General features: G+C 44.3%; 1 protein-coding gene across 1 annotated transcript; it reads left to right on the forward strand.

The window, feature by feature from the left end:
- Hdac1 (histone deacetylase 1) lies at nucleotides 1-26,426 on the forward strand. Its single transcript, XM_041652138.1, has 14 exons — nucleotides 1-114; nucleotides 7,171-7,283; nucleotides 12,802-12,919; nucleotides 18,423-18,497; nucleotides 19,714-19,852; nucleotides 20,308-20,449; nucleotides 21,426-21,518; nucleotides 23,388-23,496; nucleotides 23,577-23,717; nucleotides 24,221-24,329; nucleotides 24,408-24,538; nucleotides 24,997-25,149; nucleotides 25,585-25,633; nucleotides 25,880-26,426. Exons 1-14 carry the CDS (start codon nucleotides 66-68, stop codon nucleotides 25,905-25,907), a joined length of 1,449 nt encoding a protein of 482 aa, XP_041508072.1. The 5' UTR covers nucleotides 1-65; the 3' UTR covers nucleotides 25,908-26,426.
- Nucleotides 26,427-26,437: the final 11 nt, after the last annotated feature.

Below are 26,437 nucleotides of genomic sequence, written 5' to 3' on the forward strand. Positions count from 1 at the left end.
CCTTGAGGAGCCGCGGGCGGGCGGGCGGGCGTACCGACTGACGGGAGGGCCGGACGGCAGTCAAGATGGCGCAGACTCAGGGCACCAAGAGGAAAGTCTGTTATTACTACGACGGTGAGCGGCGGCCGGGCGGTGGGGGCCGGGCGGTGGAGAAAGGCTGGGAGAGGAGGCTGGGAAGAGGTCGCGGCGGAGGGAGGAGCCTGAGAGGAGGTCGAAGCTGAGGGGGAGACCGGGGGGGGGGGGGGGGGGGGAGTCGAGGCTGAAGGTGGAGGTTGAGGTGAGGAGAGGAAGTCGAGGCTGAGGCCGAGTCCGGGGGTCGCGGAAGGGGTAGCCTGGGGTAAATCGGTAGGGGAGGTTCTCAGGGAATCTGACGGGAAGTTGGAGTGGGACTCCCGGAGGGAGGGCTGAGCCTGGCTCGGGGAGCACAATTTGATGGAGACGGTTTGCCAGGACACCTTTTTCTGCTGAGACTACAAAGGTCCCTCACTGTCCCCTTGTCTTTTTTTTTTTCTTTTTTTTTTTTTTGGTGAGTTCTGCAGGACCGGCCACCCGCTTCCCCTCCCCCACCCTCCCCCCAAGTCTAGGAGTCGGGCCAGCCGTTCCTAGTTGGGAGATGGGGCTCCTCGGGTATGCGAGGTGGAAAGATGTAACTTGTTCAAACCGACTTTTTCATTGATCCAGTATGGAGTGGCTTGTTCTGTTCTGGGTTGTGTTTCTGTTGGGGCTGGAGGGCTTCAGCGAGTCACATTTCCTGCCTGGAGTTCCCGTCTGAAGGGGGAGCTAGACTCTGACACTAGTACCTTTCTGGGTTAGTGTGGGATCAGGGGAAAGGAGCAGACAGATGTGTGTCATTGCTTAGGACCTGAGAACTGAGTGGCTCACCAGTCCCAGGGAAGTTGAGGGGACGGCATGGTGAAGGAGACAGCACCTTTATATGAGACAGGGTCTCACTGTGTAGCTCAGGTCGGTCTTGAACTGAGATCGAGATTCTTCCTCATCTCTCCGAGTGCTCACTCCAAGCCCGCACTACTTTGTCTAGCGTTTGTTTGCACGCTTTCGGAGTAACTTGCTTAGGGGACGTGTAGCCAGCCAGTCAGTTGGCCATTGGCTCTTTAGGTCTGAAGTTCACAAGACAGTTACTTTAGGTAATTGTCAGCATAAAATAGTGCAGATAGTTGATTTAGGAAAGATAGAATCACTCAGGTTGTAGAGGATGAAGAAACTATGTTGAAATTGCTTTTTTATTTCTTATTTATTTTTTTATTGTTTTTTTTGAAATCAGGGTCTCTATGTAACCCCGACTGTTCTGGAATTCACTTTGTAGACCAGGCTTGCCTCTCACTCAGAAATATTCACACTTTTCTGCCTCTGGACTGCTGGGATTAAAGGCATGTGCCACTACACCTAGACCTGGCCAGTTTGAAATCTAAAGAAGCCAACTAAGAAGGTTCAGTGGCCCTGATTGCTCATTTGTCAGACTGTCTTCTAACTGTTAGCCACATTCCTGTTTCAGTGCCGGAGCGGTGATGCCCTTAGCACAAGAACAATCTTGTTTATATTTTTTTGTTTTGTTTTGTTTTGTTTTTGGAGATAGGTTTTCTCTGGGTAGCACTGACTGGCCTGGAACTCACTTTGTAGACCAAGCTGACTTCAAATTCAAAGGAGATCAGACAACCTTGACCTCCAGAGTGCTGGGATTAAAGGCTTGGCCCACCATGCCCAGTTGCCAGTTTTTTAAAAAGATTTATTTATCTTGTGTTTTTTTTTTTTGATTTATTTATTTTGTGCACTGGTATTTTGTCTGCATGTATCTCTGTAAAGATGTCAAAGCCCCTGGAACTGGAGTTATAGACAGCTGGGAACTGCCATGTGAGTGCTGGGAATTGAACCTGGGTCCTTTGGAACAGCGGCTAGTGGCTTAACTGCTAAGCCATCTCTCCAGTCCCCCTGGCTTTTTTTGCTTTTGTCTTTTTTCTTATTTCTTGTAGATAATAAACTTTTGGAGAAAAATATCTGTATTTCTTTTTTTTTTTAAAGTTTATTTAATTTTTTATTTTATGTGCATTGGTGTGAAGGTTTCAGATCCCCTGCAACTGGATCTTCAGACAGTTGTGAGCTGCCATGTGGGTGCTGGGAATTGAACCCGGGTCCTCTGAAAAAGCAGTTAGTGCTCTTAACCACTGAGCCATCTCTCCAGCCCCAAATATCTGTATTTCTAGTTCCTAAAATGTCGGTAGCTCATAGTAGACTTAAATTTTTTTTTCTTTTGAGATTGGTAGGATTACATAATTTTCTCCTCCCTTTCAATTTTCAATAAGTATTTGTTGGTTAAATGAAGAAAGGGCCTAGAGAGATAGCTTAGCAGTTGGTAGTGCATAGAGTCACCATATTGGGTGATTCCAGCTACAGCGGATTCAACACCCTCTTCTGGCTTTCACAGACACGTGCACTCGTGTCCATCCATACCCCCCTCACAGACACACAACACACACATAATTAATATAAAATAGAGTGGCTGGATAAATAAATAGCTCAGCAGTTTTAGAACACTTTGTACTGAGGGTTTGTCAAGTCCCAGAACCCACATGGTGGCTCACAAGCATTTGTAATTCTAGTTCCAAGGGATCCAGTGACCTCTTAAGGCTTCATTTGTTAGACATTAATGTGGTGCACAGACATACATGTAGACAAGACATTCATACACACAAAATAAATGATAAATTTTTATTTCATTTATTTTTTAATGTACATTGGTGTTTTGCCTGCAGGTATATCTGTATAAGGATATGGGGTTTTCTAGGACAGGAGTTAGAGACAGCTGTGAGCTGCTGTATTCATGCTGGGAATTGAACCCTGGTCCTCAGGAAAGTGGAACTCTTAAGCACTGAGCCATCTCTTCAGCCCCTGCTATTTATTTATTTGTTTATTTATTTATTTTTAAGACAGGGTTTCTCTGTGTAGCCTTAACTGTTCTAGAACCCTGTAGACCAGGCTAGCCTTGAACTCAGAGAGTTCTGCCTCCTCCAGGCTGGGAGCAAAGGTGTGGGCTACCACTGAAAAAAAAAAGAATTTTTTTCTTTTTTAGTGGACAAAGAATACCTAAGAGAATGGCTAGAGAAGTTAGTACACTAGAAAGTGTTGAGTTGTAGGACCGAAAGACAGAGAGTGGAGAAGCCAGCAAGGATGGTGTAAAAGCTAGACTGCAGTAGTATCAGAATACGTAGAGAGGTGGAAAGGCCACTTTAGCTTGGAATTCTTTTTTTTTTTCTTTTTTTTTTTTTTCAAGACAGGGTTTCTCTGTAGCTTTGGTGCCTGTCCCGGAACTAGCTCTTGTAGACCAGGCTGGCCTCGAACTCCCAGAGATCCGCCTGCCTCTGCTGGGTTTAAAGGCGTGCGCCACCACCACCCAGCTAGCTTGGAATTCTTTCTTCCTCTTTGAGACAGAGCCTCTGCTGTGTAGCCTGGCCTTGAGCTAACAGATCACCTGTCTTCCCCTTCAGAGTGCTGACATTAAGGCTGAGCACCACCACACACATCTTTGACGCAGTCTTGTTGTTTTGAAGCCTTGAAAGACAGGCAGTGGTCACACATGCCTGTGTGGGAGACAGAGGCAGGTGGATCTCCAAGTTCAAGGGGAGCCTGGTCTGCAGAAGTGAGTTCCAGGACAGCCAGGGCCATGCACAGAGACCCCACTGGAAAAACAAAAACATTCCCTACAAACAAATAGTCTATACATAAAATAAACCAAAGAAGTTGCAGACGCAGCATAGAAGCTGCTTGCTGGTAATAGAGGTTACAGAGGAGACAGATCAGCTAGAAGCAAAAATCTATGCAGGCGTACTAGTCATCAGCTGGTCTGTGATGAAGGGACAAGTGACGAGGAAATTGTGTGGAAGTTGGAAGGGTAGAAGGGAGAAAGTGTAAGAAGTCTTCAAGGTGAGGTAAGAATACTCTTGAGCCGGTCAGAAGAGCACAGCCCTGTAATCTCAACATCTGGAAGCCAGAGGCAAAAAGACCTTGGCTTTTCCACTAGCCTATTGCAGTGCAGTGAATCCAGGAGTATTCCTGTCATGAAAGTGCTGTAGGACACTTGGAGAGTAGGAACTTCAGCAGTTGTGAAATGGGAGCCAGGAGAAAAGTAGACCTTGGAGAAGGGACTAGATGTGCAGGCTTACAGCTCTGTTACTGGTGGGCTCGGACTTGGCTCTGCCTGTCAGGTTTGTAGTAGTAGGCAAGTCACTCTGCCTTTTATAGGCCACTTTTTTTTCCTTCCAATTTTGGTTTTTATTTTTGAGAGGATTTGTCTGTATTATGGCCTGGCTATCCTGAAACTTACTGTGTAAACCAGGTTGGCATCAAACTCAGATCGGTCTATATATGCCACTTTATGGATAGCTTTGGAGCCTGTACTGGAACTAACTGCTGTAGACCAGGCTGACTTCGAACTCAGAGATTGGCCTGCCTCTGTCTCCCAAGTGCTGGGATGTGCACCACCATGGCCCAGCATGATTCTCTTGATTTGATCCCCAGTACTAAAAGAGAACAGTTAGTGTCTAAATAGAAGGAATTTGTTTGTTGTAGCTCTGGCTGGTCTGGAATTGACTGTGAGACCAAGGTGGCCTCCAACTCACAGGGAACAGCCTGCTTCTGCCTTCCAAATGTTTGGATTAAAGGTGTGTGCCACTACACTGCGCCCAGTCAAAATAATTACTTTTTATAAAGTAGCCTGATTTAAAACCATTAAGCTGGGAGTGGTGACTTGAATCTGTAATTCCAAATTTGGAAGGCTGAGTCAGACAGATTGCTGCAAATTCAGGCCTGATCTACATAATGACCCCCTGTCTGAAAACAATAAAATGACCACTTGAGTTTGGAACACTGTTTAAGGACTTTCTACAAATAAGGTGCACGTAGTCATCCTTCCCCTCTGATCAGTCTGTGCTGTGATTACGTTTGCAAGTCTCCATTTTTGGTTTCACAGAGCTTTTCAGAGTAAATGCAGACTTGAAATAATAGGTGCCCAGAAATCTAAGGTGCCTTTTTGTTCTAGATTTGGAATCAGAGTTGAGTGATCTTAGGCAGACACTTAATTTTCCTGAGTTTCAGTTTAATTCATTGGTTGTTTATTGAGCCTCAGGATATAAAAAATATATTTGTCCTTGCCTTTGAGTCTTATGAATATAATAAATAAGTATGTAAAAGCAAAACAAAATGAGTAAAGTGCTATATATAGATTTCTTTTAGAGAAAAAGATCAATCACGTGGACCCATGAAGTGTTTGGGGCTTTTGAAACAGGTTATGTGTCAAAAAATAATTAAAAAGCAAGTGTAAGTGCTTGCCCCAAAAGCCTGAGTTTGATTTCTAGAACCTGTGTGAAAGTGGAAAAAAACTACTTAAGAGGTTGCCCCATCTCCATGTGCATTCTGTAGCACACATACATTTTAGTCACACACATGACGTTGGTAATAATACATTTTATACGAGACAGAGTCTCTCTACGTAGCCCTGGCTGTTCTGGAGTTTCCTCTGTAGACCACTCAACAAAGATCAACCTGCCTCCACCTCCTGAGTGATGCTTCTGCTTTTGAAGCAGTATGTCACCATGCATCCCAGGTTATCTCTCTAGACTCCTGCCTCAGCTTCCTGGGTGCAAGGATTATGATTGTAGATAACCATACCTGGTGTATTTAAGTAAATACCGAGCTCAGCTTCCAACAGAAGCTTTCTAACAAAAATAGACAACCAGGGTGATGGTGAGCAGTAACAGATGAAAATGGAAAGACAGTGTCTTAGTTACCATGACCAAAAAGCAAGTTGGAGAAGATGGGGTTTACTTGGCTTACGCTTCCACATTGTAGTTCATCACTGAAGGAAGGCAGGGCAGGAACCTGGAGACGGGAGCTAATGGAGAGGACATAGAAGGGTGCTCTTACTAGCTTGTTCCACATAGTTTGCTCAGCCTGCTTTTTGGTTTTTTTTTGGAACTTTCTTGGTGTGCCTAGTGCAAGTTGTCCTTGGTGCGTCCATCCACTCCACCCCCCCCCCACATGGTTTTGACTGTACTGACCTTGAACTCAGAGCCTGCCTCTGCCTTCTGAGTGCTGGGATTAAAGGCATAGGCCACTACCACTCTCAGGCAGCTTTCTTATTCAACCCAGGATCACCAGTTCAGAGTTGCTGCACAATGTGGGCCTTCCCACATCAATTGTTAATGAAGAAAATGTTTACTGGGTCATGGTGGTGGTGGAGGTGACTGTGGCTCATGCCTTTAATTCAGGTGCTATGGGAGGCAGAGGCAGGTAGATCTGTGAGTTAAGAGGTTGGCCTGATCTACAGAGTGACTTCCAGGACAGCCAGGGCTGTTACACAGAGAAATTCTGGCTCAAGGGGAAAAAAAAACAAAACAGACAACAAAGAAAGAAAGATCTGCAGGTTGGCCCCACAGCCTGATCTTCTGGAGGCATCTTCTCAATTAAGATTTCCTCCTCTCAGATGACTATAGTTTGTCAGATGGCATGAGTCACAAGCCAAGGACCAGGTAGAAGCTGTTTCTATAGATGAAACAAACAAGAATGTTTGGTTTTATCTATAGGATGTGGTTTATTATGGGAAAGAATTCCTTAGAGGTATGGTGAGGTGAGTCCCCTCCCTGCCTGCTCCTTCTTTCCTAGTAGATTTTATCCAGTTCCTATGCTTTAAAAGGAGAAACTAGGCTAGACTCAACACGTAAGTGCTGGTTATGTGGGGACTACAGAAATTACTCCTATTCAAGGTGGGAAAGAATCATGGAAATTAGAAATGTATATTACTGTTCTGGGAGTTTGCTGGGTTTTCCTAGGAGAGTGTTTAACTATGTTATTAAAACCTCTTTTTAGGGCTGGAGAGATGGCTAAGCAGTTAAGAGCACTGTTTGCTTATTCAGAGGACCAGGGTTTAATTTCTAGCACCCACATTAGATGGTTCACAGGAGATTGTTTCCATAGACCCTACACTGGCATGCATGCACACACACACACACACACACACACACACACACATATTGCAAGTTATGGTGCACACCTTTAATCCCAGCATTTGTCTCGAGAGTGAGTTCCAGGACACCCAGTGCTACTCAGAGAAACTCCGTCTCAATAAACCTAACTAAAATGAAACCACACTTCTCTGTTCAGGTGATGTTGGAAACTACTATTATGGACAAGGCCACCCGATGAAGCCTCACCGAATCCGCATGACTCACAATTTACTACTCAACTATGGTCTCTACCGAAAAATGGAAATCTATGTGAGTTACTGGACTCTGCCCCTGCCTACCTTCGTAAGCTCCAGTCCCCATGTGTAGTCTTTCTCTTCCTCTCTTCAGCTGCTCATTCACTCAGTGGCTATTATTTTGGCATGTAGATAAAGATTTCTTTTTTCCCCTTTTGAGATCCTTCCTTCTGAGTGCTGTGTTTAAAGCTCTGGAATTACAACTTCATAGGCACACGCGCCATGGCTATCTTCATACAGTGCTGAGGTCTTGAGCACAGGTCTCTTTCCTCATGTGCTGGAAGACTGTCCTGGCTGAGCTGCATCCCCGGCCTCAGTGTGCTCATGTGTCCTTTCCAGATACAGCTCTAACGAATTTTGTCTGAACTTCCAATTTTAAAAGAAAAACTTGAACTTTGGATTATATAATATCTTCCTAAGTTTAAAATGTTGGCTCAAGGCTTTTGTCTTTGTTTTATTTTTTTGTTGGTAGAACTCAACCTTATACATAGGCTGTGATCTCCAGACTTTTTCTGTTTTTTAACAGGTGTGCAAGGAAAACAGACCAATATTCCTGTAGACTAAATTTGGCTCAGTTCTTTTTTAGTTAACCTCTTCTGGAGGCAGTGAGGAACAAATGGAGAGCATTTTGTTTTCTTTTGGTTTTTATAGGCAGGGTTTTGTTGTGTGTATAGTCCCAACTCTCCCCAACCTTATGCAGTCTTGTTGCCCTCAGCCTCCCAAATACATATTGGCTTCCAGCTCACCAAGTTGTGAAAAATGATCTCTCTAAGTTCTACACAGGGAGACCCTGTCTCTAAAATGAAGTAAAATTTAACAACAGAAATGGCAGGGCCAGTTAGTTACCTTTGGAGTTATCTCTACAGTCGGAATGAGGAAAGCAGGCTCAGGACCTGTTACTTTAGTCTTACAGTTGGCTGTTATGGCTATCTTCACAGCTTAAGTAACCTAGCAATAACAACATCTTCAGCATTTCAGAGACTGAATGTAGATGAATTTTCTTTCCCAGATGCCTTTATTGTGTTTTCAGAGCTAGGGGAGACACCTGAGAAAGCTAGGAGGGAAAACTGGCAAAGATGACCTTGAACTATTGGTTTCCTTGAGCCTGCATCTCCCAGGTGCTGGTGCTTTGGCATGCTAGGAAAGTGCCATGCCAACTGAGCTACATTCCACTCCCTCTCTCCTTTGTGTAAGAGGGGAAAACCCATTCTAGAAATTTAGTAGCAAAATTCCCTTGCTGTATTTTGATCATTCACCATCTTCCAGCCATCCTCCCACTTTAATGGATTTTGCAATTTGATCTCTTGGGCCGTTTTTATCAATACCCAAACAAATTTGTATCTATTTCCAAGGATGAAGAGTGTTTTTTGAGACAGGATTTCTCTGTAGCTTTGATTCCTGTCCTCGAACTAGCTCTTGTAGACCAGGCTGGCCCTGAACTCAGAGAGCGATCCACCTGCCTCTGCCTCCCAAGTGCTGGGATTAAAGGTGTGCACCACCACCAGTGTTGGTGGGTTTTTTTGTTTTGTTTTTTTTCTTGAGACAAAGGTTTATGTTGTCCTGGAACTTGCTATGTAGACCAAGCTGGCCTTGAACTCACAGAAGTTCACCTGCCTCTTCTGAGTGCTAGGATTAATGGTATGTGCCACCCTGTCTTCCTAGAGATAACTTTCTATATGGTATTCTTTCTTATTTTTTCTGTGAGATTTTTTTTTAATCAATTTATTTTATAGCTATGGGTGTTTTGCTGTATCAGTGAGTGCCTAGTACTCAAGAAAAGTCAACAGGGCATCTGATTCCCTTGAAACTGGAGTTGCAAGAAGTTGTGAACCACCATATGGGTGCTGGGACTTGAACCCAGGTCCTCTGGAAGAGTAGCCAGTACTTTTAACCAATGAACCCTCTTTCCTTTTCCCCAGCTCCCCTTTTTCCCTCCCTCATTTTCTCATTTTTTTCCCCCTCTTTTCCTCTTCCTGACACTCTCCTTTGCCCTTTCCTCTAATATTTATATTGTTGGTTGGTTTTTCAGGACAGGGGTTCTCTTTATAGCCCTGGCTGTCCTGAAACTCACTCTGTAGACCATAATGGCCCTGAACTCAGAGATCCACCTGCCTCTGCCTCCCCAGTGCTGGGATTAAAAGATTAAATGTGTGTGCCACCATGCCTGGCTCTATATTACATTTTATTTTATTTTTTTTTTTTTAATATTTATTTATTTACTTATTATGTATACAACATTCTGTTTGTGTGTATGCCTGCAGGCCAGAAGAGGGCACCCGACCTCATTACAGATGGTTGTGAGCCACCATGTGGTTGCTGGGAATCGAACTCAGGACCTTTGGAAGAGCAGACAGTGCTCTTAACCACTGAGCCATCTCTCCAGCCCTACATTTTATTTTTATGTGGTTGTTTTGTTTTGCCTGCATCTATGTCTGTATGTCATGTGCATGCAGTGCCCATGCAGGCCAGAAGAGGGTGTCAGATCTAGAACTGGAGTTAAAGTTGTGAGTAGCCATGTGGAGCTGGGAACTGAACCCTGATCCCATAGATAAGCAGCAGTGCTCTTCACCTCTGAGCAATCTTTCCATTGGGCCCCTTCCCCCTGAAATCACTATGTAACCTTCAGCATGATCCTCCAGCCTCAGCCTTTGAAGTTATAGAATTGTGTGTACCACCCCTTTGTGTGTGTTTGTTTGCATGCATCCAGACTTTAAATGACACATTCACCCTGGGTGGATATTGGGTTCATTAATAGAAATGAAAGAAGAGAAATTCTGAAAGAGAAATTGAACTTAAGTGCTGTTGGACATGTGACAAGAAATTGTTTAGTACTACCGAATTTAAAGTCTTAAAGGATAACTGGGTAGTAGAACTGACTGGGTACGTATTAAAATTGTGAGCCTTCAGCTGGGCATAGTGGTGTATGCCTTTAATCCCTAGGGAGGTAGAAGCAGACCAGTCTCTGAGTTCAGGGCTATCCTGGTCTACAGAGTAAGTTGTAGAACAGCTAGAGCTACAGGGTGAGACTGTCTCAGAAAAAAATAATTGTGAGTGTTCAACTCAGCACATGGACCAAAATGAAGTTAGAATTTACATGGTATCTTAGAAGTCATAGCCAAAACCACTTTGCTGATAATATTTTGAAGATGGCAAAGGGCTTAGTATTATAACACAGTTTGTGGAGCCCTGACAGGATTGGTCACTGGGTGTGGGCACTTGTTGCCAAGCTTGAGCTCAATCCCCAGAATCGACAAAGTGGAAGGAGACAACCAAGCCCTGAAGAGTTGTTCTCTGAAGTCCACTGTGCACTATGGCACTCACACACCTACACATGCAAAATAAACTAAATGTAAAACAAAACAAACCCCTTTTCTCTGTAGCTTCCATTGACCTGGAACTTGCTGTGTGACCCTGACTGGACTTAAACTCCCTCTCTTGTCCCAGCCTCCTCAGTCCTGTGATTCCAAATATGAGTTACTCTGCCTGGCCTCTGGGTGTTTTTGGTGAAAACTAATTTCATTTTTTTTCTTTTCTCCCTACATTAAGGATTAAATGAGGTCCAAAATAGTGCCCAGAGTTAGTTATTTGCATTTCTAGCCAAGTGTACCCCAGGGTAGCCATTTCTGTTGTAACTGGCAAAATTCTACTTCAAGTGAAGCCAATAAAATATGAACATGACGGGCACAGACAAAACAATAAGTGTTGTGTAGCCATAGAGAAGATGGCCATCTTTCAGGGTGACCTTTCACTAAGGGACAGGGAGAAGGGAGTCTGTCCCCCTCCCAGACAAGCTTATCTGTGGAGAGCCCGGCTGGCCTTGTTCGTAACTTTGGATGGGATCCACTTGTCCTGTCTCCCAAGGGTTTTTGAGACAGTCTTACACATCCTAGACTGGCCTTGAACTGTGTGTGTGGTCCTGGTCTTTGTAATCTTCCTCTGCCTCCTGAGTGCTATATAGTAGAGGTGTGTGTTACCATGGTCAGCTGAGACCTTTTGAGAAGGAGGAAGGAGAATTGGTGGTGATGGTGAACACTGTAAGCTCAGCACTCGTGCTGAGGTAGAATTGTGGATTTGAGGTCAACTTGAACTGCATAGTCACACAGGAGGCTTGGGGTCTGGAGAGATGGCTCAGCAGTTAAGAGCCCTGGCTATTCTTCCAGAAAACCTACATTCAATTCCTAGCATCTACGTGACAGCTCACAACTGTCTGTAACTCCCAACTCCAGATCTAATGCCCCTTTCTGACCTCCGTGGGTACTGCTCACATGTGGCATACATGCAATCAAAACACTCATACACATACAATGAAATAAATAATACTGTGAGGAAATACATTGGGGTAATCATGAAATTTCTACATGCCAAAGTTTTAGTGGGAAGGACTTGATCAGAATTCTTGGTGCAGTGGTTTATAAAAGATTTCCCAGTGCCAGGTGGTGGTGGCTCATGTCTTTAATCCCCAGCACCCGGGAAGCAGAAGCAGGTGAATCTCTGAGTTCTAGGTCAGCCTGGTCTCCAGAGCAAGTTCCTGGATAGCCAGGACTACAGAGAAAGTCTATCTCAAATCACAGCCCTGCCCATATAAATAAATTATATATATAAAATAAATGATAGGGCTGGAGAGATGGCTCAGAGGTTAAGAACACTGACTGTTCTTCCAGAGGTTCTGAGTTCAATTCCCAGCAACCACATGGTGGCTCCCAACCATCTATAATGAGATCTGGTGCCCTCTTCTGGACTGCAGGGATATGTGCAGGAAGAACCCTGTATACCTAATAAATAAATAAATAAACCTTTAAAAAAATAAATATAAGCCAGGCGGTGGTGGCGCACGCCTTTAATCCCAGCACTCGGGAGGCAGAGGCAGGCGGATCTCTGTGAGTTCGAGACCAGCCTGGTCTACAAGAGCTAGTTCCAGGACAGGCTCCAAAACCACAGAGAAACCCTGTCTCGAAAAACCAAAAAAAAAAAAAAAATGATATAATGGCTTACATCTTTAATCTTGGCATCCAGGAGGCAGAGACAGGTAGATCTCAAGGCAGTCCATACTACATAATGAGACCCTGTCTCAAAAGATTCAAAATAACAAAATTCCCAGATATTTTAATCATCTTTAGTCACCCTTCCCTTGAACTCCTGGAGCCTTTTGGATCATGACACATGTTGAATAATAAGTCATTGTTCATGAGGCACTTAGCTTTGCATATTAGTTTTTGTCTAGCACCGAGCTGTTGCTGTAATGGGACAGGCATTGTACAGAAAAGCAGACTGTAGGTGCTGGAGGAAATGGAAGTGGTTCAACTAGAAGAGTAAAGACTAACTTTGGATGCCGGGCGGTGGTGGCGCACGCCTTTAATCCCAGCACTCGGGAGGCAGAGGCAGGTGGATCTCTGTGAGTTTGAGGCCAGCCTGGTCTACAAGAGCTAGTTCCAAGACAGGAACCAAAAGCTGTGGAGAAACCCTGTCTCGAAAAAAAAAAAAAAAAAGACTAACTTTGGTCAAGGCTGACACGCCCTTCTTTCTATACTCTCTAGCGTCCTCACAAAGCCAATGCTGAGGAGATGACCAAGTACCACAGTGATGACTACATTAAATTTTTACGTTCCATTCGCCCAGATAACATGTCTGAGTACAGCAAGCAGATGCAGAGATGTAAGTATGTTCCATCCCTACTCCACTCTAAAGCTCCCTGTTGGATTTCACCTTGGCCCCCATTTAGTTCATAGCTGATTTGTCTTGTCCCCAAAAGGTACCAGTGTATTATTTTCTCATCTCATCTGGTTTTTCTTGTCTCCTGATTGTAAATAGTAGAGTTGGACTTTGTCCAGTTAGGGTTACAGTGCTCTAACTAATGGGAAAGGCTCTGGCTTAGAAGCAGACAGTAGACACTGGTTCTGCTCTTAACTGATTGTGCAAGACACTTCCCCTAAGATTTCTGTTTGGGATGAGTTGTGTGGCTTCTGATTCCTGTCCATTTGTATTTGTTCTTACTTCGTATTTAGAATTTAGAGGCCACAAAGGACACACTAGAGATGAGGTGACTCTTGGGACCTGGAACTGCAGAGTATATCCCATCTCAAAAGCCTTACCTTATTTGTAGGCATTGTGATTGCTTTTAGCCGTGGGAAAGTGTTGTTCAAACTTAGGGCTACATTGTCACACCTGAATCCTCTTTTGTGATTGAAGTGTGTTTGCTTTCTGAATCGACAAAGTCTTGCTGACTTCATGGCGATCATTTCTTTCCTGCAGATCACTTTAGAGGTTTCCATGAAACATTGACAACAGAACCAAGCTCAGTTGTCAACAAAACAAGCTTTCATTAGAGAAGCAGCCTGTGTTACAGTGAGAAAATGAGTTTTTATTTTTTTAAATATTTATTTATTTATTTATTATGTATACAGTATTCTGTGTGTATGCCTGCAGGCCAGAAGAGGGCACCAAACCCCATTACAGATGGTTGTGAGCCACCATGTGGTTGCTGGGAATTGAACTCAGGACCTTTGGAAGAGCAGGCAATGTTCTTAACCGCTGAGCCATCTCTCCAGCCCAAGTTTTTATTTTATTTTATTTATTTATTTATTTATTTATTTATTTTTGGTTTTTCTAGACAGGGTTTCTCCACAGCTTTTGGTTCCTGTCCTGGAACTAGCTCTGTAGACCAGGCTGGTTTCGAACTCACAGAGATCCGCTTGCCTCTGCCTCCCGAGTGCTGGGATTAAAGGCATGCGCCACCACCACCCGGCAAGTTTTTTTTTTTTTTTTAAAGCATTTATTTTTCATGTGTTTGCACATGTGGAGGTGTGAGAGGACAACTTGAAGTTGAGTCTCTCCTACTGATTATCTGGGGATCAAGATCATGCCATCAGATTTGCTTGCAAGCACCTTTATGTTGATCTTTCTTCATGGTCCTGAGATTTTGTGTCTTGGTTCAAATGCTCAGTTACCACTTAGTCCACTTAGTTGTAGGTGTGGCTGTGCCAGTATTCTGGTTTCTTAGAAAATAGAAGGTTGTATGTTTAAAATAGTAGGTCTATAATTTTCTCATTGAAAATTCCATGGGTATGGGGCTGGACAGCGGTTAGAGCACTGATTGCTCTTCAAGAGGACCTAGATTTGATTCCTAGCACCTTCATGGTGGCTTATAGCCATCTGTTCCAGATGATCTAATGCCCCCTTCTGGCATCTGGGCACTGTACACAGTACACATTTTACATGCAGACAAAACACCCACTAACATAAAATCAAAATTCATCTTAAAAAATGAAAAGGTAAATAGGATGAAGGTCTCAACCTCATGAATCCTTAGACTTGGTTCATAATGTTTTCGGAATCAAAGTAGTAAAAACTTAAGATGTCACTCAGTGAAGTGCTTTCTGAAATGTCTTACTGCTGCAGTAAGCAAAACCTACAGACTCTTATTAATATTTAATAGTACCTAACCTAAGGAGTTAGGTCTGAGTTAAACCAACTGAGTTGATGTGCTCTTGGTGCACGTAAAAATTATTTGAGACTTGGAGAGCCTTGACCAAATGGTCTGCTCTGCTCATATTTAGTAAATCAAGATGGGACCCTAAATAAATGTAATTTCTAGAGCAGATACTCAGAACATAAAGCTGATGAGATGATGAGAATGGGGCTGGAGAGATGGCTCAGCAGTTAAGAGTGCTGACCTGGGTCCTAGACCTGGGGTCAATTCTCAGCACCCACATAGTAGCTCACAACCATCTGTAATCAGATCTGACATAACGTTGTACATGGTCACAACTGTCTGTAACTCCAACATCTGACACCCTCATACAGACATACATGTAGGCAAAGCACCAATGCAAATAAAATAAAAATAAATAAATTGGGGGGGAACATGAGATAGATTCAGGAGGTGGAGCAGTCAGGTAACATTTTTGTCTGTTGGCAGACTGATCCATGTGGTAAAATGAGGTTATCAGAGTTAGATGGCAAGGTGGCTCCTGTCCCTACATTCCATGTCTGTGGTTCTGTTAACCACTCTTTAAAAAAAAAATCATTCATAGCCAGAAATGTCATCCCAGCATTTGAGAGACTGAGGCTATCTTGGGTTATAGAGTAAGACCTTGTATCAAAACAAAGAATGCTTTTTTACTAAACAGTAGCAGGTTTGTTTTCTGTCATTCCCTAAACAATAGTTGCTGTAACAACTATTTTTGTAACATGCACAGTGTGTTAGGTATAATAACTATTCTAGAGATGATTTAGAATACAGGAGTTCAGGCCATCTGAGGCTACACACAGTGAGACCCTGACTCAAAAAACAAAATCAAGAAGCGGTGGGGTTTAGTGACACATGCTGGTAATACTGAAGTCAGGGAGCCCGGGTGAAGCCTGGCAACGTAGTGAATGAGTGGGCTACAGTGTGAGGCCTGTTTTAAAACAAAAAACAGTTATCAAAAACAATGAACACCCGTGTTTCCTCACAGCCCAAGAAAGAAGACACGATGAATACGGTTGAAGACCCCTGGCACAGCTTCTTGTTTCTATACTTTGCCAGTTCTCCGATCCCCTCCCCCATTCTGTGACCTTATTGCCAAGGTGTAACTTGTATCCCAGAGTTAGTCTTTAATCCTATGCAGGTTTCTCCAGTGCTGCCATATGTTGTTTAAGATAGGTCTAATACTATTTAGACCTGGTTGGTACTTGCTGTGTGGTCTCAAACTCATGGAGACTTTCTTAAGCACTGATATTACAGGCATGACCCTCCCTCCTAGAATGATGCTTTTTAAAGACAGTAAGCCTCATGTAGTCTCAAACCATGTATCTAAGTTGAATCTTTATCATTCTTCTACCTCCCAGGTGCCAAAATTACAAGTGTCAGTCACTGCTCAGCCCCATAACTTCCTGAATTGAAAATAAACAGACTGGCTGTGTGAGCTATATGTTGAATTGGGTGCTGATGGTTATTTGTCTAAAACACCCATGGGAATGGTGAGACGATCTTCTGTATAATGTGTTGCTTTATTGATTGATGAGTAAAGCTGTTTGGACCAGTGGCTTAGCAGAGTGGCTTAGCCAAGGGGGAAATCCAAACAGAGATAGAGTAGGCAGAGCCAAGGAGATGCCATGTAGCTCCTGAAGGAGAAGAGCATGGGAACCTTACCATTAGGCCACAGCCTCGGTGATACAAGAGTAATAGAATAGCTAGGAATACACCTAAGCCATTGGCCAAAACAGCTTTATTCATCAACCAATAAAGCAACACATATACAGGGCATCCCTTACGTCATGGGGATGTCAGGGAATGTCATATCCCACAAAAGGGGTATAAACCAACCTTTGGAAACTCAGGTACCAAGACCTTTTCCTGCAGGGAAAAAGCCAGAGGGAGAACTATTTGCCCTTGGATAAATAGCCTGACTCCAGGGACCAAAGTACTTATGGACATAGCTTCTTCCCAGTGTTTACCAAGAAAGTAGGGAGAAGTCATCCTTAAGTAAGCCAGAGTTGGCACTTTTGGTGGGGAGATGGACTGGTTTTTCAAGACAGGGTTTCTCTATAGTTTTGGAGGCTGTCCTGGAACTAGCTCTTGTAGATCAGACTGGCCTGGAACTCACAGGGGTCTGCCTGCCTCTGCCTCCTGAGTGCTGGGATTAAAGGCATGCGCCACCACCACCCGGCTTTGGGGCTCTCTTCACATTATAGTAACACTGGAGTTGGTAACTTTTTTAAAAAAATTGATTTCTGTGTGTGATGGAGGTGTGTGTGAGCATGTTATAAGTTTATGGGTGGAGGTAAGAGTTGATTCCTTTTTTGTGGGTTGCAGAGATTGAACTCAGGTTACCAGGCTTGCACAGTAAGCACTTTTACCTTCTGAGCCAGCTCATTGGCACAGAGTTGATATTTCTGGAGGTTATTGCAAATAATACCTTTGTCTCAATATTACCATAATCCAGGCTAGCCCTTCCCAGCTTCTTGCTCTACATTGGAAACCCCTATTGATAAAAGACTGGAGAAGGGGATAAGGATAAAGGCCCACTCCTGCCCCTGATCTCAATAGTTTTCTTTTTGTGAGGAGATAACCTGGGGCTCCTCTGACACTCCGCCCTCCAGGTGTGCTTCCTGTCTGTTGTTTCATTTGCATTCTTGTTTGCATGTATTTTCTACACGATGCCCTACTTTGTACTTTCACCTCACCGGCTTGAAATAGCTCCAGTTTTCACTTGTGCAGTGGAAAGCACTGGACTGTGGTAGTCATGACACCTAGATCCTATTCTGGTTCTGATGCTACCTGGTTAGATAGCCTTCAGCAAATCACTAATTCCTTTGCACATCCCTGTTACTGTATACGGTGGGTTCGAGTCTTGTCTTGTTCAGTTCTTGGGAGTTTCAAGGATCAAAGGAGGATGTATATGTGAAAGCACTTTGGAAAACATCAGGATACATTTTCTCATGCCTTTAGGTCAGACAGCACAGCACGAAGGCTTGAATTTTGCCTCCCGTATTTGTTAGCAGTTCACCTCTCTGAGCCCATTTCCCCATTTATAGGATTGGAACAAATTTCTGCCTCAGAAGATTGAGGATAAGATGCATCAGGTATTTAAAGCACTCAGCAACATATGGAATGCTTTTGGCACTCAGCAAATAATTATATAGGTCTCTCTCTGCTCACTTTCTGAGGCTATTTCTTCATTTATAAGATGGGAATAAATTCTACCTCAGAAGATTGTGTGAGGATAAGTGCATCAGGTATTTAAAGTGCTTAGAAGTGAGCGGCATGCCATAAACACTATTGTGTAGGTTCCTCTTCACCAGCATTTTCCAAATTGCAAAATGCTTTTTCCCTATAAGATTTCTAAGGCTGTGTGTGCCGTAGTTCTAGCTACTCAGAAGGCTGAGGCAGCAGGATAAATTAGGCCAGGAGTTCATGACCGGGTTGTGGACACAGTGAGATCATGTCTCTAAAATGAGGGGAGGTCTCTTAATTTTTCCACTGACTGGTTGAAATGAATATCATTACTGCTTATTATATTTGATAGCCTAAATCTCCAAGAAGTTAACCTAAGCTAGAACTCAGGCCTTCTGAATCTGTTTTTTGGTTTTTTCTTCTTCCTATTGGTTCATAAATATCTAAATTTAAAAAATGAAAGAAATTGTTCAAACTAACTTTTTGCTTATTTCTTTCAAGTCAACGTTGGTGAGGACTGTCCTGTATTTGATGGCTTGTTTGAGTTCTGTCAGCTGTCTACTGGTGGCTCTGTGGGTAAGGAAACAAAATCAGTTCCTGAGACACTGCTAGCCTGTTAACATTGAGATCTGCCTCGTAGACGAAACCTTTGAGCGCTGACTTACGGCCACGGAGGTGGTGCTGTGGGTTTTTACTTTAGGTATTTGACACAGTGCTGATGAGTGTTCTTAACTCCCTTCTCCGGCCAGGAGAGGTTATATACAGGAATCCTCTGCAGACCTTAAGTGGTTGTGAAGACACTGTATATAAAAGCAATTTGTGAACCACAAAGTTCTGTAAACAAAAGATGGACATCTGTGTCTTATGAAAAAGTGAGGTCATTAATATCTGGTGTCATAATATTCCTCACAGTTCATTTCCGCAGTGACGTCTGGGTTACCTTAGTGTGTTGCCTTAAACATGCAGTTGTACATGGTTTAAGGATGGGGATGTGTTTTTGAGAAATGTGTTATAAAACAGTTTTGTTGTATAAATATTACAGTATAGATAGATGGTATGGCCTCTTACATATCTAGGCTATGTATTAAAATATAGTATAGGGTCTCAGGACCTTGATGAATAATAGAATAATGTGAAATTAAATCAGATATCAGAAAGAAATACAGAGTGATGGCCCAGTATTTAGGAATATTTAACTATTCTTACACAAGGGTTTGGTTACCAGGCCCTATATAGTGGTTCACAACTGTAACTCCAGTTTCAGGGTGTCCAGTGTGCTCTACTCATTTCTGAGGGCACCAGGCACTAACAGTGCACATAACATCCATGTCGGCATGCATATACTTCATGCAGGCAAAACACTCATACAACAGTTAACACAATATACATGTGTTCTGAAACACTGTTTTAGTGGTTTTTTTGTTTGTTTGTTTTTTTGTTTTTTTTTTTTTTTTTTTTAGGACAAGGTCCGTATGTATCCCTGACATACTTGGAACTACTAAGTAGACCAGGCTGCCTTCAAACTTGGGAGGCAGAGGCAGGTAGATCTCCGTGAGTTCAAGGCCAACCTGGTCTACAGAGCTAGCTCCAAGACAGCTAGGGCTGCACAGAGAAACCCTTTGTTGAAAAACTAAAACAAAACAAAACAAAAAAATATTATTCCCTATTGAAATGAAAAGTGGGTGACTAGTGAATTTTATAGTCTGCATTGTATGATAAACCATCTCTCTCTGGGTTCAAGGGGGAAGGGGAATGGTGTAGTAACAGACTTGTGTTCTTTTTCTGTGCCCAGCAAGTGCTGTGAAACTTAATAAGCAGCAGACGGACATCGCTGTGAACTGGGCTGGAGGTCTGCATCATGCAAAGAAGTCTGAAGCATCTGGTTTCTGTTACGTCAATGATATCGTCTTGGCCATCCTGGAACTGCTAAAGTATGCCTGCCTGACTTTGTGTCTTGGAGGAGCATCTTAGGCCAGGTTCCCACTTCCCTCTCCCCTGGGCTTGCCTCCCTAGTTTGGTTTTCTTATGGTGTGCTGGCTAGAATATGTTCCATGAGTGTCTCTAGCCACCCTCTCCTTGACGGGGTCTTGGTTTGATCTGAGCCCACGCAAGATCTGGGGCAGGTGCTGCTCAGATCCCGCCTCCAGAGTGTCCTTGTGTGACTGGAGTTGACCCTGGCTGTAGAGTAGGAAGATCGGACATGGTCGGCTTGGTCAGGCCTCTGGAGACACCGGGCCGCTCTTCCACCTTCCTTCAGCCAGTTTCTACGTCTCTGGTGCTTAGAGATACCTGAGGGAGGCAGCTAGCCTGGTAAGCTGGGACCTGGCGCCCTTGGCGCGTCCCATCCTCAAAGAGCCCCAGACCTCTGACCACCTTTTGATCCTAGGTATCACCAGAGGGTGCTGTATATTGACATTGATATTCACCATGGCGATGGTGTGGAAGAGGCCTTCTATACCACAGATCGGGTCATGACCGTGTCCTTTCATAAATATGGAGAGTACTTCCCAGGAACTGGGGACCTACGGGTGAGAACTCCCTCAAGACCAACCGCCTCACCTTCAGCTCTAATGGTCCTGTCCTGTGCCGTTCAGAATACTGTACTATCATCCGAGGCACCTAGACAGTCTCTTTCATTCTTTATTCTGGAAGAGGGATATCGGGACACAAGGAGTCAGTGGTTCATTGTTCCTCCCTCCTCAACATAGCTCAGTTGAATCACACTATTATATCACTTAAGCTTGAATTTGGAGTGAGGGATTAGGGGTACTGGGAGTCATCTCAGGGTTTTAGGTCCCCTTCCCCTTTAGCCATATAACTGAAAGCAGTGGACTCTCCAGAACACTGCATGGAAGCCTGACTCTGACGTTAATGGACTTGTGCCCTTCCCAAGTCTGCTCCACCTGTTTGTTAGCATGAATACAGTGAGAGCTCTGCCCTGCCAGTCGCCCTTAGGTGGGAAAATGGTACCGATTAAATTGTTAGGGGGCTGGAAAGATGGCTCAGTGGTTAAGAGCATTGCCTGCTCTTCCAAAGGTCCTGAGTTCAATTCCCGGCAACCACATGGTGGCTCACAACCATCTGTAATGAGGTCTGGTGCCCTCTTCTGGCCTGCAGGCATACAAGCAAAACAGAATAATGTATACCTAATAAATAAATAAATATTTTAAAAAAAAATTGTTAGGTTAGATACAGTGAACATTGAAACAAGAAGCTTTTTTTGAAGCCAATTGGAAGAAGTTTTCTTCTCTTACTGTTGCCATTCACAGCTTCCTAGAACGAGTAAAAGTAGAGAGGGGAGCATACAGAAAACTCTGGGCAGAGTTGGAGTGGGCTTTTCTTGCGTGACCCACCAGAAAGCTTGTACTGTGGAATGTGGCCTGCCCATCTCATGGGCTCATCTTGTCTCTCAGAACCACTGTCTCTTTCCTTAGTCTTCCAACCCTGTCTTTGAATCCCCTTCTATTTGTCTTTCCATTTTATTTTACTGTTCCTTCTGATTAGGATATCGGTGCTGGCAAAGGCAAGTACTACGCTGTTAACTACCCCCTCCGAGATGGGATCGATGACGAGTCCTATGAAGCCATTTTCAAGCCAGTAAGTGCCCAAGTCACCTCTCAGGCTACTCTGGGAAGGTAGCAAAGCACCCACCATAGCCAAGACATTGTTCCTCAGTGAGTCTAGCCTTTGCTTAGAACCGTAACATGTAAGGCACAATCTTTGTGGGAGGTAAACAATATGTACCCAACAGTTTGTGGTCAGTTGTTGTGCGCCAAAACTTTTCCTGGGGAGACATAACAGGTCTATTCATCCCAGATAAGAGACCCACGACAAACCAAAGTACAGATACCACCAAAGTCCAACTTGATGAATCAGTTAGGTTTGTTGGGGTTACTTATAAGCGTATTGGTAAGGGGTTGCTTACAGGAATAAAAGTGACTCAGACACCAAAGCCGACCGAGCATGGGTGACAGATTACAAAAGCTGGGAACCTGAAGCACACTGCACAGCCTCAGGCAGCTCAGCAGGGTGTCCTTTCCAGGTACTTGAGTTGGTCAAAATCTTTTCCAGGCATCTCAGCTGGTTTGTTTCTTCCAGGCAACTGGTCTGGTCTGAGAACCTCTTTGCTGACTCTGACAGGGAGTGGTCCCAATTTCAGGAACTTCCTAAAGCAATTTGAGTCCTTTTACCTTCCTTTCCTGTTAAGGAGCTTCCCTGTAGGATGGAATCAGAGACTGTTACACAACACTAATATTTTTCTTTTCTTCCTTTTCTTTTTTTTTTTTTTTTTTTTTTTTTTTTGGTTTTTCGAGACAGGGTTTCTCTGTGGCTTTGGAGCCTGTCCTGGAACTAGCTCTGTAGACCAGGCTGGTCTCGAACTCACAGAGATCCGCCTGCCTCTGCCTCCCGAGTGCTGGGATTAAAGGCGTGCGCCACCATCGCCCGGCTCTTTTCTTCCTTTTCTTTTGGTCGAGGTTGGGGTTTCAAGGCAGGGTTTCTCTGTGTAACAACCTTGGCTGTTCTGGAACTCCCTTTACAGACCATGCTGGCTTCAAATTCAAAGATCCACCTGCCTCTACCTCCCAAGTGCACCATCACCGCCCAGCTATTTATTGTTAAATTGAGGAGTTACCTATGTGAAGGAAGGAGGTGAAGACTAAAGGGATGACATTGGACAAAAGGAATATCTGCAACATAGAGGTGGTTAGCATGAGTATGGAGTGAGGCAGGCTGTGTTAATGTGTTGGGGAGGAATGGAAGGAGCTGGTAGGAAGTGGATGTTGGAGCTTTAAAAATCTTTGCATGTCAGGATCTGTATTTCAAAGGGACCTTGAGTGACATGTTCAAGTATTATATTTTATAAATAGGCCAAGCCGTGGTGGTGCCCAGCCTCCCAGCACTTGTGGTAGAGACAGGTAGATCTCTTTGAGTTCAAGGCCAGCCTGGTCTACAGAGCAAGTTCTAGGGCAGGTTGCAGAGCTACACAGAGAAACCCTGTCTCAAAAAACCAACCAACAAACAAAAATTAATAAACTTTTAATACACTATTTAATGTTAGTCATGTGGTCACTTAGACGAGTACGTGTTTTGTACTTAGTAAAGATGACAGAAGCTTCAGTTTCGACTTTTGAGTAAAATATGCTTAGGTTTGAGAATAAAATATACAAAAATAAAATGGCTCCGTATAAGGCTTAAATCTGTAGGGCTACCTGACGAGAGCAGATGCAGCTAGAGGTTGTGAAGCTTCATCTTGGGAGCTTGGCAGTGAAGAAAAGTAGATTAGGGAGTTGACGGGGGAGATCATTCAAGGCTCAGTCAGAGTTGTATCTTTCCAGATGTGTTCAAACTGGAAAACTCTTGTCTGCCACACACCACGCAGTATGTGGAAAGTGAAAAGAAAGTGCTGTATCAGTTGGGGGTTTTGTTTGTTGGTTTTGTTTTTGATATCAAGGTGTATCTTTTTAGGTCATGTCCAAAGTAATGGAGATGTTCCAGCCTAGTGCAGTGGTCTTACAGTGTGGCTCAGATTCCCTATCTGGGGATCGGTTAGGTTGCTTCAATCTGACCATCAAAGGTGAGACCAGGTAGCACACACACAGGTGGGCAGGGTCTACTGAGTTCCTGTGTAAACCACCGTCCCTTTTCCTTCCAAAGGGCATGCCAAGTGTGTGGAGTTTGTCAAGAGTTTCAACTTGCCTATGCTGATGCTGGGAGGAGGTGGATATACCATCCGGAATGTTGCTCGGTGCTGGACTTATGAAACAGCTGTGGCCCTGGACACAGAAATACCTAATGGTATTAGCTCCAGGACCAGGCTGGGCTGGGTGGGAGTGGACCTCATGTTCCCCATTTACAACTTCTTTCCCAATGGTCTTGTGATAGGCAGAGTGTAACCATCAGTTTTTCCCTATCAGTTATTATTTCGATTATCAATTATTTCGATGTTTGGGATTTCTACTGCATAGGCTAGTGAATAGAGGATTGCCAAGTATTCTACACTAGGACTTGACCTTTCCCATCCTAGAGACACACACTCCACTAGTGCTGATAAAAAAGAATGGTGTTCTAGCCAGGTACAGTGGGTCCTAAGGGTAATTCCAGCCCTTGGGAAGGAAACTCAGGCCAGCCTGGCCACAGAGAGGCCCTGTCTTCAAAAAGACACAACAGAAAAAAATTAAACTTTTGTAGGTGTCCAAGTCTTTTCTAGGTGAGTAAATGGACCCAGAGGAAGCTTCATATGCTTCTTTCTGGGCCCTGTCTTGGCTGTGTCTTGACTCTGCTCTCCTGTGCTCCCTCAGAACTGCCATACAATGACTACTTTGAATACTTTGGACCGGACTTCAAACTTCACATCAGCCCTTCCAATATGACTAACCAGAACACTAATGAATACCTGGAGAAGATCAAGTGAGTGCATTGCCAAGCTGCCTCTTGACAGGCTAGGTCTGCTCTGTCTCTAACCACAGCCCATCCCGTTAACTGTAGGCAGCGGCTCTTTGAGAACTTGAGAATGCTGCCCCATGCGCCTGGCGTCCAAATGCAGGCAATCCCTGAGGATGCCATCCCAGAGGAGAGTGGTGACGAGGATGAAGAAGACCCTGACAAACGCATCTCCAGTAAGACTATATGCCCTGCTCAGTAGGCAGCTCTAAACTTCCCTTCGCTTCTCATCTCTTCCAAACTCTACCTATTATTAGCTTTGCCACGTGTTGATTTCATAAGCCTTTAATCCGAGCACTCTTAAGAGGCAGAGGCAGGCGGATCTCTGTGAGTTCAAGGCCAGCCTGGTCCACAGAGTGAGTTCTAGGACAGCCAGAGCTAAACAGTGAAACCCTGTCTTGCGGAGTGGGGGGAATTCTTAGCTTTGAGACTCCTTACTCCCACCTGTCTTGGTATCTTCTGGTGTCTTTGGAGGGATGTTGAGGATGGAACCCAGCACCTTCTCATATGTGCCAGGCACCACTCTGCCACTCAGTCCCTGTGGTATTTCTTGAAGGACACTCAAAACATTGGGCATAGATCCTGAAATAGCCCCTTACTCTCATACCCATGTTTCTGTCCACTTTCTCCCCAGTCTGCTCCTCTGACAAACGGATTGCCTGTGAGGAAGAATTTTCTGATTCAGATGAGGAGGGAGAAGGTGGTCGCAAGAACTCTTCTAATTTCAAAAAAGCCAAAAGAGTCAAAACAGAGGATGAAAAAGAAAAAGATCCAGAAGAGAAAAAGGGTGAGTTTGCATTGGACCAGGACATGGGTCTATGTAGGGCACAGGAAAGGGTGACCTGGGCCCCACCAACTTCTGTGGGGGTTTCTTGAGCCTTTCAGTGGTTCCTAGAAGTAGCAAGACCCACAAAACAATGACTCTTGGTCTCTGCTGGCTGACTGAGCCTGCCTCTCACATAGCACCCAAGCTCTTTTCCCAGCACTTTGCCCCGTTTCCCAGGGGGCTGCCTCTGCCTGTGTTCTGGCTGAAACTGGCTGGGAAACTGGTCTAACCTGTTTGTTTTCAGCCAGACTCACCAGAGGACCTGGGATGGGCTTTTCTCATTTTTCTGTAACCTGTAAACTGTAATGTTGAAGATGGGGTTTCAGGATAGAAGATCTCACTGCCTGACCTGAGTCTTCGGAGGCTTTCAACCAGCCCTTTGCTCTTATGTTCCAGAAGTCACAGAAGAGGAAAAAACCAAGGAGGAGAAGCCAGAAGCCAAAGGGTGAGGAAGGAGCTGCTGGCCATCTCCCTGGCATTGGAGCATCACCCCCCTTGTGTTCTACCAAGGGAAGGGGCAGGGACAGCTGGTTCAGCATACAAAGGCCCCTTTCAGGGTCTCTGCATAACTTAGGAAGCCCCAGCCCCCAGCAATCACCTGGGGTAGCCAGGGTCCTGTGGAAGTCATTGTAGCCATCCTTCTCCAGCCCTCTAGAGGTGGTTTTCTCATGGCAGTCTGTTTTCTCCACAGGGTCAAAGAAGAGGTCAAGTTAGCTTGAGCAAGATCTGCAACTCTGGCGGCTTCCCAATTTCTCAGATTTTATATTTTCTATTCCTCTGTGTATTTATATAAAATATATTAAATATAATGTCTCCAAGGACTAGATAGGAACCAGGGACCAGAGCCCAGGTGCTGGGAGAACTCTTTCCCAAAGACACCTTGTCCATCCTGCTCAGGTTTTAGCTTTCAACCACATAGGGTCTGAGTGGAAAGAAAACAACCAGAAGAAAAGATCCTGAACTGCCAAGTGCCTGCTTTAGGAGCTCTGTTAAGATGCCCTTATTAAGCTTTCCAGAAGGGGTGACTGGGTCTTCTGGGACCCCTCGTTTTCAGGCTTAGGTAAAATCAGCCACTTTTAGATCTGTTCTGTTTATACCCTTCCCCAGACTCAGGCAAGCAGAAAAACGCCCACTGCCCTGTCTCCCCTAACTCTGCAGGTGGAGGTGTTAGCCTAGCTTCCTTTTTGAGATATTTTCATTTTGTGAGACTCTTTGTAATAAAACAGCACATTTCTATACCCTCCTGAGC

The sequence above is a fragment of the Microtus oregoni genome, unplaced genomic scaffold, assembly GCF_018167655.1.
Source record: "Microtus oregoni isolate MIOR12 unplaced genomic scaffold, Mior012 000005F_ref0000423, whole genome shotgun sequence".
Classification (NCBI taxonomy): Eukaryota; Metazoa; Chordata; class Mammalia; order Rodentia; family Cricetidae; genus Microtus; species Microtus oregoni.

What these genes read in the sequence shown, in the direction of transcription:
- Hdac1 (XM_041652138.1), top strand. Translation starts at nt 66, where the DNA reads ATGGCGCAGACTCAGGGCACCAAGAGGAAAGTCTGTTATTACTACGAC. An exon ending in GTCTACTGGTGGCTCTGTGG is followed by an intron (nt 18,498 to 19,713) that starts GTAAGGAAACAA and finishes TTCTGTGCCCAG; the next exon opens with CAAGTGCTGTGAAACTTAAT. An exon ending in CCCTGACAAACGCATCTCCA is followed by an intron (nt 24,539 to 24,996) that starts GTAAGACTATAT and finishes CTTTCTCCCCAG; the next exon opens with TCTGCTCCTCTGACAAACGG.